At 48.2% G+C, this 12,223-nt stretch overlaps 1 protein-coding gene across 4 annotated transcripts in view; it reads left to right on the plus strand.

Moving 5' to 3' along the window:
* Positions 1 to 609: 609 nt before the first annotated feature.
* Positions 610 to 12,223, plus strand: part of DIP2C (disco interacting protein 2 homolog C) — a 378,709-nt gene continuing 367,095 nt past the window's right edge. For all 4 annotated transcript variants that reach the window (XM_057542779.1, XM_057542780.1, XM_057542781.1 and 1 more), the window contains exon 1: positions 610 to 925. In XM_057542779.1, coding sequence (XP_057398762.1) covers positions 841 to 925 — 85 coding nt within the window. In that variant the 5' untranslated portion in view covers positions 610 to 840. The remainder of the gene's footprint in view (positions 926 to 12,223) is intronic.

Consider the following 12,223-nt stretch of genomic DNA (forward strand, 5'->3'; position numbering starts at 1 on the left):
GTGGGGGCGGAAGAGAGAAGCGCGGAGGACGAGCCGTAGGGCCTTCGGGCGAGGGCGCGGGAAGACCTGCTGAGGACACGGAGCCCCGGGCTGAGGACGGGCCGGGGTATCGGGGCGAGCGTGGTCGGGCTGACCGGGAACGTGGAGATTCGGTGACCCATCTCTCCTCTAGCCGCCTTCACGGTGGGGAGACGGAGCCGACGGAGAGGCACTGATTGTAGCCTCAGGGCCAGGCTGGCAGGTCCTACATCAACGCGAATTAGGAACTTCCAGCCTACTCCTCTTTCCACAGCCCACGCTGTCTTTTACACCTCCCGCCCCCAACACACAACGCATTTATTTAAAAAAAAAAAAAAATTCAGCCCGCAAAGACCCGGAACGCCGAGGCCGGGGCTCCAGCAGGTATTTTTCTGCCTTAGGCCTGGGTAGGCGAGGGCCGGACTGGGGTGGGGGAGGCCCCGCTGGGCCGGTGTGCGAGCCCCGCGCCCCCGGGAGCGCGCGCTGCGCCGGCCCGCCCTCCGTCCCCGGTGCGCGTCCCCGCCCGGCCCAGCCCCGGAGCGCGTGCCCACGCCGCCCCCGCCCCGTGCGCGCTCTTCGCCGTCACGCGCGCGCCGCGGAGCCGCCCGGTGGAGCGGCGGCGGGCGCGCTCCGGGCGGGACGGGGGCGCGGGCGCGGGCGCGAGGCCTTCGTGCCGGGGCCGCGCGGAGGAGGCACCGGGGAGGAGCGCGCTGCGCCGCCGCCCGGCCTGCCGCCGCTCGGTGCGGGTCCGCGGGGCGCGAGGAGCGGCGAGACCGCGGCCTGGAACAAAGGGAGGCCGGCTGGGGCGGGGGCGTCGCGAGCATGGCGGACCGCAGCCTGGAAGGCATGGCGCTGCCCCTGGAGGTGCGGGCCCGGCTGGCCGAGCTGGAGCTGGAGCTGTCGGAAGGTAACAGGCCCCGCGCTCAGCCGGCCGCGCTGTCACGGGGGCCGGGGCGCGGGCGGGCGGGCGGGGGTCTCGGCGCGGTGCGAGCGCGGCCCCCGCCCTGCGGCTCCGTGTCGTCGGCCGCGGCCCCGGCGCCGGGGCCCTGGGGAGCCGGACGGGGCCGCGGGGCCGGGGGCGCAGCCGGGGCGCAGGACGGGGCCGCGGGGCCCGGGGCGCAGCCGGGGCGCAGGACGGGGCCGCGGGGCCCGGGGGCGCAGCCGGGGCGCAGGACGGGCCGCGGGGCCGGGGCGGCCTCGCGCGCGGCCTGGCGGACGGGGCCGTGTCCTTGGTGCGCGTCCGAGCGCTGCCCACCGCGGCCGGGCCGGGGGCGGTTCCGCGTTTCGCGGCCTGAGGCTCCGCGGGCCTCGTTCTAATGCGAAACTTGTCTTTGGACTTGAGGTTTGACCGCCGGTGTCCGAGGCATCCTGGCTGGACTGGGATAGTACTACTATTGTTCCCGTCCGCTGGGATGCGAAGGTTGGGTGAAATTGGAAAGCCTCCTCCCTCAGGCCAGGGTCTGTGCCGCGTTCCCATCGTCCCATACTTAGGATTTGTGACAGATTTGCCACAGTGATTTCATGGAGTGTTATATACGGTTTCTTATTTGCTCTTAATGGTGGGATCATGTGCTCAGCTGTCATAAGTTTTAGATCGGATTTTGCTATGTCTTTAAAAAAAAAAAACCCACTGAAGTTCCGAAATGTTGAATGTTTAATATAGATTTAGAATTCACCCAGCTCACCCTGGGAAGGCCACTAATACACTGTGGGGTGGGGATAGGCCGGCTTGTCTCGAATTTATATTTGGAGCAGTTTAGTGGTGAACTTGTATGTGTGTGTGTGTAACGGTTTTGTGGGGCTGGCAGCCAGAAAGTAAATTCATTCGTGCCAGTTTTCATCAGCAGGGAGAAGCTGGTGTTGACCGTATGGTTTCCTTTTTAACACTTTCAGGGCGAAGAAGGGGGTACAGGTGGGGGCCTGGGGTGAAGTGTCTTTTCAGATGTCACAGGCTGGGGATGTTTCTGTTTCACATTTGGGGTTCTGCAGGGTTCTGTAATGCTCAACTGTCCCATAGGAGGAGACCGTTTCCTGGACTCTGTGCTCAGCAGACACTGTTCTGAAGGGCTGGAGATGATGAGGGCTTTGCTGGTACCTCAGTGCAGTGCCCAGCTGGGCGAACAGTACTTAGGTCTACACTGGTGGATAAGGTGTGCAGTGTGGACAGATTGCTTGGAGGGATGAAGTGCCCATTGGAAAATATTTGCCCAAGTTCTTTGATTTTGTCAATGTTCACATGGGTTTTTCCCCCTCACTTTACAGGCCCTGTAGCTGTGCACCACAGTTGTGTTATTTACAACACCGTATCATTCATGCATTCTCTCCAGACAAGCACTTCTGCTATGTCTGTATTATACTGATGTTAAGTGTCAGTACCCTACCTGTGTTGGCAAAGCGGGAAGCCGTCTGAACTCACCAGGAGCCCTCCACCTCCCCCGTCAGTCTGGGATGGGCTCACATTTGCTTCTGCACATCTGGGACAGTGCGTGGCCCCTGGTGGGAGTGGCTGCTTGTGGACGTGGACACTCACCTGCTAGATTGCACTCACCTGTCACCATCGGTCACTCCTAGAATGTGTCCCTGTTGTCCAGGGGATGGCAAACCACTTTAGACCAAGGTGTGCTCAGCCTAGTTCTCTGTGAATTCCTTGTGTCCCTACAGATTTTTAAAAAGGGTTTAATGAGTTTCTTATTGAGTGTCTGGGCAGAGAAAGGGGTGTGTGTTTGCATATGGGAATCACATTATTGTTTTTCTCTCTCTCTAAACTCTGCTAGGCCTGGCTGCATCACCCAAGAGTAAGAGTCAGAGGGTTGTTGCTTTGGCCACCCAGCCTCAGCCTGCTTCTCCCCGCTTTAGCTGTGTCATCTTTGACTTGCTTTGTCCATGCTGAGTCGATTGGGTTTCTCTTTAAGGTCATTTGGAATTTTGTGTCTTGTGACTATGTAGAGTAGTTTTACTGTCTTAAATTAGGTGAATCAACTTGTTTTCCAGTATTGCTTAATAGCTACCAAAGAATGGAGGGATCAGAAATCTGTGCCTCTTTACATTTTAGAACTTAAAATCCCCCAACATAACCACTTTCAAAGTGAAAAGTTAAAACAGCTTTTAATGCCGAGTTATTTAAACATATTGCTTTCATATTTTATCTTCAATCAGGATTCATGTGGAGAGAATTCTTTAAATTAGTCTTCATCATTTTATTAAAATATCAGAACATACTGTGGAAACATGTGGACGTTCCAGCGCTCAGTTCCTACAAAGGAGCATGGGAAAACAATTCCATTTTAAGCACATAATGTAGGTTGAAAAAAGAGTAGACTCTTCTTTCAAAGTTCCTATATGGCCTGCCAGCTGCTAATGGTTGTATATTTTATCTAGATTAGTAGATGCTGGTCCAGTTTTGGTTTGCACTGTCTGCTGGTGCTGCTACGGACACTTAGGTTATTTTATTTTATGGGTCACTGTTTGGTAGAGGGTTGCAGATTGACTTCTTGGCTGCAGAAGTCAGATTTTCACTTTCCTGCCCTGCTGGTTGCCTCCCTCTTTTCTTTCCACTGTCTGTTGCTACCCAGTGCTTCCCTCTTGGGGGAAAACTGGGCTGCTCTCCCTGCAGAACTGGTGCCAGCAAAGAACAGGAGCTTTCTGTGGGGAGATGTGGTGGGTGCCCCTCCTATGGGCAGCAATGGCCTCCAATCCACAGGTCTGGGTACAGTCTTTGGTGTGGAGCCAGGGGTTGTCGGTCTGGTGAATTCTTGGGACTCAGTGTGAGATGGAGAGGAAGCCAGTGAGCTGGCTGGTTGCTGGGTGCCAGGTGGGGTAGCGGTGGCTCTTTTCTTCACACACTTTTCCCTAAATCATTTTTTTCTTCCCTTCCCTTCCCTTCCCTTCATTCTTGCCTTTTGGAATCATGCATTTTTCTATTTGGCTTTCACAGGGCCCCCAAGTAGTTTCATTAATATGTAAATAGACATTATTTGGCTTAAGGAAAAACTTTAAATGGAAACACTGGCAAAGCAGAGAGGAAACAAAATTTCTCAATAAAGACAGACTCATGTCTTATTAAAAAAAAAATCAGTTGTTGATTGAACTTCAGCAGTAAGTTTCTGTGTTAACTGACGGCTTGTGTCCTGGGCTGTACACACCCTGGACTTGCAACTGTAGACGATATCATCCCACTGTTTCAGGAGTGGTTGAATTCTTATTTTGGTAGGACTTTGGGAAATTGCCTTGTGATGTAGCCTGTGAAAACTGGTGTTTGCAGAAGAGAAGTCCGTTAGCTTTCTACTTTGTGGCTTTTAAATTGTGAGTGTGCTTACTAACTTCCTAACTCTTGCTTATGGGAATTACTCAGTTTGTAAGGTACAGGATTACTGCAACTATTAGTTACGTTCTGTAATCAAGTCCAACTTAACATTTTCTACTAAGTGTGAAACTGCCCAAGGAAGGAGGTGCATGCTATCAGTTCTTTGTGTTGATCAAGGAACCAGTAATTTTTTTAATTGCAGATGAGCAATTCACATGCAGCTGGCATAATCCTATCACCAGAGTAAAATCTTAAAGAGATGGCCAGTTGGAAGGTTTGTAGATTTGGTGGTGTGTGGCATTTTCAGGGCTGCCAGCACAGTATAGCAGATACACTTAGCTCTAGAACGTGAGTTCTGTCCCCATCAGCCCCTGTGCTTTTCTTGGAGGTCCCTGTGGCTGCAGAGGTGGCCACCCAAACTGAAGCCTGGGACCACCTTCCAGGGTTGGGGAGAGGAGACCTGCTGTCTCTAATGCAACCCAAATGTTCTCGTTGAAAGGAAATAGTGGACTCTGGAAAGCAAATGTGTGAAAAAATGCTTTCTTCTAGAGTCTTGTTGATAATTTGTTGTCATTGGGAGGGGAGGAGGGAAGGGGTCAGCAGATTCAGGGAATAATAGCTGAGCCGCTCCACCGGGGATCAGACCTCACCATTGTTAACAAAACCTGTTCACTCTGTCACATCGTCTCAAAGCTGCCCCCAGTAGCTGTACGTATTGTGGTGAATGAAATGGACTACTTGGCTTGATAAATCTAAAAGATTGTTATCTGAATTAAAAATATGTACAAAATGGCAGCATTGATATGTGTGGGATGTGAAATGTGTGGACTTGAATTTTAAGAGTTCTTCAGAGTTATGAAAATAGTTAAATTTGAATGTTCTTTTCTTGATGAATAAATATAGATGTCAAATTTAGCCAGGAAATTAAAGGCACACATTAAAGGCACTGATGTGTAAGGTTGATCCCAATGCTCAAAAGATCTTTGCGATGCTGTAGTCATGCTTAGAGCCGAATGTTGTGAGGTCACAGCTGTAACAACGACTCTATTTTGTTTCATTCTGGGCCCACTGGCTTTATATTCTTGTTATGGTTTGGAGGCTACAAGCTGTTGGATGTTATGAGTCACTTTTTGCCTTCCTCCTCCCAGCCTTTTTCAAATGGGTTGTCTCTTTTTTTAGAGCTGATTTTTTTTTTTAAAGCAGTGATTTATGGGATAAGTTGTAGCATTCTTCTGAATTGCAAAGAGAATGTATTGGATAATCTTCATTTTGATGTCATGTATATAGACTGACTCACCACTTCAAATCCTAGTCATATTAAGATTCTCATAATTACTCAGGTACTAAAAGCAGATGCTCGCCTGCAGTTTTTGGCTTAGTTTCGCACATCAGTGTTTATCCTGGTACATGGAAGGCACCTCAGGTGATGCGATGGGCTTTGGCCACTGTTGACTGTTCCTTTCCTCCAGTCTCTCCGTATGTATGCCTCTACTTTCAAGGTTGCCCGTGTTCATTTTCCTTCTTTCATGATCTTTTTGTGTGCCCTACAAAAGTTACCTACTATCATTGCCAGTGCTCTGTTCTGCTGAGAGCGTCAAAACGTTGTCACGTCTCGAAAGAAGCAGTTGCATCCATTTGTTCTTGATAATAAATAGCGCTCTCAAAGGGGAGAATTTAATTGAGAATCCCAGCTGGCGGGGGTAAGAACATAGGAGTCAGGTTTGTACGTATATGGCACTTTCTTCAGGACCCAACGGGGTGTTAATGTTCATAAGCCCTTAAGACAAATAAAGTGGGAAAGCCTAAGATATTGAGCTGTAAAAGTCAACATGACAACAAGCAGCCTTCTTTTGTGGGGTGGGGGACTGGGGAGGTTGCTCTTTAGTTTTGTTGCTGTTGAATATCGTGGAGAATGAAATGTGCTCTCTGTACTAAGAATCACAAATTGAGGTGGTTCTTTACCAAATGCTTTGTGCAGTAGGTATGAAAAATCAGGGAAAAAATGACCTAAGATAGTGAGGACTGAGGGATTCTGTGATTGATAGTGGGTTAAATAGATCTTTTTCTTCTGGGCTGCCAGTTTTAAATCTTTTTTTTTTTTTTGCTTATTAAGTTGGAAACTGTTTCTGTGTCCTCATGAAAAGATTGAAGACTGTGGGCCAGATCCAAAGTAGTTCTGGTGGCACCAGAGAGAGCAATTCCTTAGATACTTGTTCGCAATTATGCACAATTAATTTTTTTTTTTTTTACTGAATTATCTGGTTAGTCAAGTCACATATCTTCTATTTTTTTTTTTAAAGAAATTCACGTTCTTTTTATTTATTTATTTATTTATTTATGACTGTGTTGAGTCTTCGTTTCCGTGCGAGGGCTTTCTCTAGTCGCGGCAAGTGGGGACCACTCTTCATCGCGGTGCGTGGGCCTCTCACCATCATGGCCTCTCTTGTTGCGGAGCACAGGCTCCAGACGCGCAGGCTCAGTAATTGTGGCTCACGGGCTCAGTTGCTCCGTGGCATGTGGGATCTTCCCAGACCAGGGCTCGAACCCGTGTTCCCTGCATTGGCAGGCAGATTCTCAACCACTGCGCCCCCAGGGAAGCCCTCTTCTATTTTTTTAATTAGAGGAATACTCTAACATTTTAAAATTATGAAGTTAAAAAACTCATATGTAAATATGTCCCCTCTTCAATGTGGGCTGCTTCATACCCACCAGCCTCAGGTCTGAGCCTCTGGCCAAGGAGGAAGGCAGTTCCCTGCTGGATACTCGGTGCTGAGCAGAGAAGCTTTCTTCCAAAATCAAAAAAGCAAGTCTCTCGTGTTCTGACCATGTGTCTTACCAGTGCAGCTTGCCCTGTGTCAGGAGTTTATAAAACATGTTAAGCTTTGGTGGGGAGAAGCTCAGTTTCCGTGCGGCAGGTCTTAATCTGCCTTCGTGGCTTTGTTCCTGCCACTCCCTCGAGTTGGCAGAGCCACATGTCTGGACCGCTTCACTCTCGGGAAGAACACAAACCTCCACATAGAGCCCTGTCGCCTTGCTGGCCAAGCCCAGAGTCATGTCCCTGTGAAGATGCAGGTTGCGTGGGTCTAGCTGACCAGCTCTCTAAGGAAGCGCTTCCTGGCTAGTTTACCTGAAATGAAAACAGAAATGTAAACTGTGTTACTAATTAACCTTATCAGAAGATTCTGGGTCTTTATGAATAAAGTAGTATAAGTGGAGATTACATGCTTTATTGCAAATAGAGCACATCCAGTTATATCAGTGTCACAATACCTGACAAAATACCTGTCCAGGACTCTGCAGTTGTGGCATCACCCCGGATAAGCCACCAGGCTCTCCCAGTCTTGGTGTCCTTGGGTGTCAGATAGGGTTAAGAACTCTGCCTTTGGGATGGTAGTGGGGAATCAGCGAGGCAGAGTCACAGTATCTGCTCCGTAAATATCCAGCCCTGCAGTTTCCCTCCGAGGTGCTGTCACTGGGACAGAGTTCCCTGCCCTCCCACCCCCCAGTTTATCCAGGTGATTTGAGTTACAGTGGCCTTCGGAGAAAAGCAGTGGAGAGGAGGCACAGGCCCGGGTGCGGGAAAGCACTTTCACTTTCCTCTGCTTGGAGGGTGCACCTCTTAATAGATGCTACCTGGGCACTTACCCTGTGCTAGGATAGCTTCAGAGCTGCAATGCCTCTTTTTTTTTGTTAAAGATAAAACTTCCTTTCTGGTGGACTCTTTGTGTCAATATTCCTGGAAGCCCTTTTTTCAGCCCCTTTACTTTTCAAGAGAAAAGTTGGGGAAAGGTGTCCTAGGTCAGATTCAAGTCCAGGTGTGTCCGGGAAGGACGTCCTATTAGGTTGTAATCATCGAATCTCAGGACCATGTGTGGACCTCCAATCAGAGTCATTCCAGCGCTTCGTGGAGGAGGGGCCTGACCATCTCCTGCAGTCCCCTCACCACAACGCCCCCAGGATGAAACACAGAGCTCCACCGCTGTGACTGTGGGAATTGTCCTCCTGGAGGTGTGTGCCCCCCTGCCCTCAGTGTGTGTGGAGAGGGACTGAGCTGGCACCCCTCTCGTCATGCTCCTGTGTCCTGTCCCGAGACAAGTGCATGTGGATGCCGCCCAACAGGCCACACAGGTGGGATTGCGTGAGCCTGGGCAGCTCTTAGAGGCCAGGTCAGGGCCGGGGCTCACCGTGGCAGTGGACCCGGGGCTCTGTGCCCCCCGCCCAACACCTGTAACAGGTCCTGGGCTTTTATCCTTTACAATCACCCTGGCAGTTATGTCGGTTGAGTGCTGTGTGGGTTTGTGAGTGAGTGGGATCTTTTTCTTATCGACTTTCATAAGCTGCTTCTTTTAAAATAAAAACCAGAGATAGTTTGAAGCCCCCCCTGCCCCCGCTGTGTATTTAATGGTATCACAGAAGTTATGGCTTCAGTTACGTGTAAAAACAACTTAAGAATAACACCAAGTACTAAGGTGGAGCTGTACTTCAGGATAGCTTAAGTGAGCATCATTGGGCTTCGAAACATCTTTTGTTTTTTCTTATTTTGATGAACGGGATGGATGCCTGAAGGCTGTTGAGATTTAGTAATATAAAGTAGTCTTTAAGGAGCTCTTTAAGCAAGGGTGCAATTCCATTAAACTTAAGTCATTAAAATACACCTATTTAGGGACTTCCCTGGCTGTCCAGTGGTTAAGACTTAGCCTTCCAATGCAGGGGGTGCGGGTTCAGTCCCTGGTCAGGGAGCTAAGATCCCACATGCCTCACGGCCAAAAAACCAAAAAATAAAACAGAAACAATATTGTAACAAATTCAATACAGACTTTAAAAATGGTCCACATCAAAAAAAAATCTTAAAAAAAAAACCCAAACCAACCACCTACTTAAACCTAAGGAAATAGTGTATCAACTTGCCAGGGTGGAAACTTTGTTACTAATGTTACTAAGGTACATTATAATGTACCTCATGCTTACAAGTTACTGTTGCAGTGCCTGTCCTGTAGGGAAATTCTGTCAACCTGAGACTTGGTGTTTGGGTGGGTTTTGTTGTTTCATTTTGCTTGTAGCTCAAGTGAATATAGTCTTATTGCAAATGGTGGGGCTAGGCTTCCCCCACCAAGCACAACATTGACCTGGGCCAAATGAGAAATAGCACTTGAGGTTATTTTGCTGTTGATATCAGAGTTCAGATTTTGAGAATTTCTGTTGTACATAAATTAATATGAAAAGGAAGTAGAATTCTACCTCCCTGTTTTAGATGGTGGCGAATTATTATTTAGCTATCATACCAGTAAAGGATTTTCTAATGCCTGTTGGTATTTTAGCATTTCTTTCCTGTTATTAGGAAGATCTGGCCCGGGACATGGGGAAGAAAGTAGCCTTGATTTTGCTGTTTCCTTCATGACTTGCTGAATTTGACACAAATAGGATTCTGGATGAAATCTGCCCTTTATGGAAAGTGTCTAAGTAAAACAGGCTTTCTGAATGTGTTGTACAATATTCTGTCTCCCGTGGATACAGAGGAGCAAAGCCTTGGGGAAGGAATGTGGGCAGAGGTTCCTTGGATGGGCTGCCGTTCCTTGGGTGATGGGCATCTGCTGTTGGGGGTGTCTACCACAGATGGAAAGCTCACGGGCTGACTGTGTCATTGTGGTCATAGGGCAGGTTTGATCACTCTCACTTATTCTTGAAAGATGATGTGGGGTGGGAGCAGTATTTAGAACACTAGCATTCCTTGAAACAAAGATATGAAATAAAGCTTATACATCTCATGGTGCCTTATAGCTTTTAGCTGCTTTCATATTGACCTTTTTTTAGTCCTTTGAAAATATTTTCTAGGGAAATGACATCAGCTTCTCTGTATAGATGAGGAGACTTCAAATGATCAGAAACTCATCACGAGCCCTAGAATCTTGGCTTCCCGACACATTTTCACCATCACGAGTGAACTGAACCACTGAGCTTTTTTTTGAAGCATGATGGGGATCCCGTCTTCTCCTGTGAGATCAGCAGCAGGAGCTCTGTGGAGTCCTGGGTGCTCTCGGGAGCGTGAGCAGTGGGCAGCGCCCTCCCCAGCAGCCTGTTCCAAGTCAGTGAGGAAATCGGACGAATTTCCCTTGCATGTGGTTGTAATGCGTGAAGGCTTATGCTGCACGTTTTCTTAGCTGGCTGCCCCTAAACTTTACATTTAAGATCGAATCTGTCATCTAGGGAATGAATATATGGGTGTTCGCTGTACAACTCTGTTTTCTGTATGTTTGAAATTTTTTTGTTTCTCATGGAAGATGAACAACATCCTTTATTTATTAAAAAAAATTTTTTTTTTTGGCTGAGTTGGGTCTTCGTTGCTGCACGCGGGCTTTCTCTAGTTGCAGCGAGTGGGGGCTACTCTTCGTTGTGGTGCACGGGCTTCTCATTGCAGTGGCTTCTCTTGCTGGGGAGCATGGGCTTTAGGTGCGCGAGCTCAGTAGTTGTGGCTTGCGGGCTCTAGAGTGCAGGCTCAGCAGTTGTGGCGCATGGGCTTAGTTGCCCCACGGCATGTGGGATCTTCCCGGACCAGGGCTCAAACCCGTGTCCCCTGCATTGGCAGGCGGATTTTTAACCACTGCGCCACCAGGGAAGCCCTGGAACAGCATCCTTTAGAATCAGGAGGCTGGATATGGTATGGCTTATCTGAAATCTTAATCGTTTTGGTCAAGAGACGATGCTGTTAGTTCTTCTGTCGTTTCTGGGAAAAATATTCTACATGAGGTTCCAGGAATAACCTCTTCAGTGTCTCTGCAAGAGTGACCTCTCTCAAAGCTTCCTATTACTAGCCAGGATGATGGCGATCGTGTTTAAGCTGCCACCAATCACTTACAAGGCAATCAATCTTAGGTCTTTTATGTAGAGTGCTTTTATCCCAAGTGGAGTGCCTGTCTGACCTTCTCCAGGCCTTGCAGGGATGCAGGCCACGTCTAATGGATGTGATCCACCCTCATCTCTGGTCCCCAGAGAACCGGAGTCTTGTCAGTAGGAGCGGACAGTGCATAACTCGGATTTTTAAATCAGATGTTGCAAATTGATGTCTTTTTTGGCATGAACAAAGTCTGTTATCTCTGTTTATGGGGGAGGACACTTACATGTCTCAGGCCACCACTCACTGATTGTTCGTGTGTGCTAAGCACTGCGTTAGGTGTCTTAACATAGATTACCTTTTTTGAAGGACATTTGTCTCACAAAAAGGGAAGCACATTAGTGAGCTTGCCTGAGGTCCCGTGCCTGAGCGGTGGGTGCGAGTCGGCCAGTTTGCCCCGACACCAGCCTCCTCCCTTCCAGCTCCCGACGGGACACCACCCTCATGTAGTGAGTTAGGAATCCAAGTCAGAAATGGAATGTTGAAAGAGATACCAAGTTTCATGGTATGTGTGGTGACTTTTCTTTTTTACGTATTTACTTTCGCATACCCTAATGATGTGTTTTTTTACCTGATGTAACAATTAACTTAATTACCAGCCATTACTGGTACAGAGTTCCATGAAGGATATTTTAGGAACCTGTGGTCTCAAAAAAGAGCCTTTATTTTCATAACTATAATATGTTTAATAAAGTTGTTGGGATTGTGGCTTTCTTTTGTTATTTTATTTTTTGTTCCTTGAGTGGAAGCTATTTAGTGATTACTCATAATTGTGAAAATAATCTAGTGATTAGAGGATCTTGTTAGGACAAATCTATGTCTCCTTTCTTTTATGTAAATAAAAAAATCTTAATCCAGGTAAATGTCGGCAGGAATGACCATGTATAAAGTGGATAAGATTTTTGTGTGACATGGTCACCCTGGGATATTGTCTCAGGAATTTTCTAGAGCATCCATCTTTATTCTCGCTAGTTTACACCCTCCCCGTTCCCTGATTATTTCCATTTGCACCA

Source organism: Balaenoptera acutorostrata, chromosome 3 (assembly GCF_949987535.1).
Source record: "Balaenoptera acutorostrata chromosome 3, mBalAcu1.1, whole genome shotgun sequence".
Lineage (NCBI taxonomy): Eukaryota > Metazoa > Chordata > Mammalia > Artiodactyla > Balaenopteridae > Balaenoptera > Balaenoptera acutorostrata.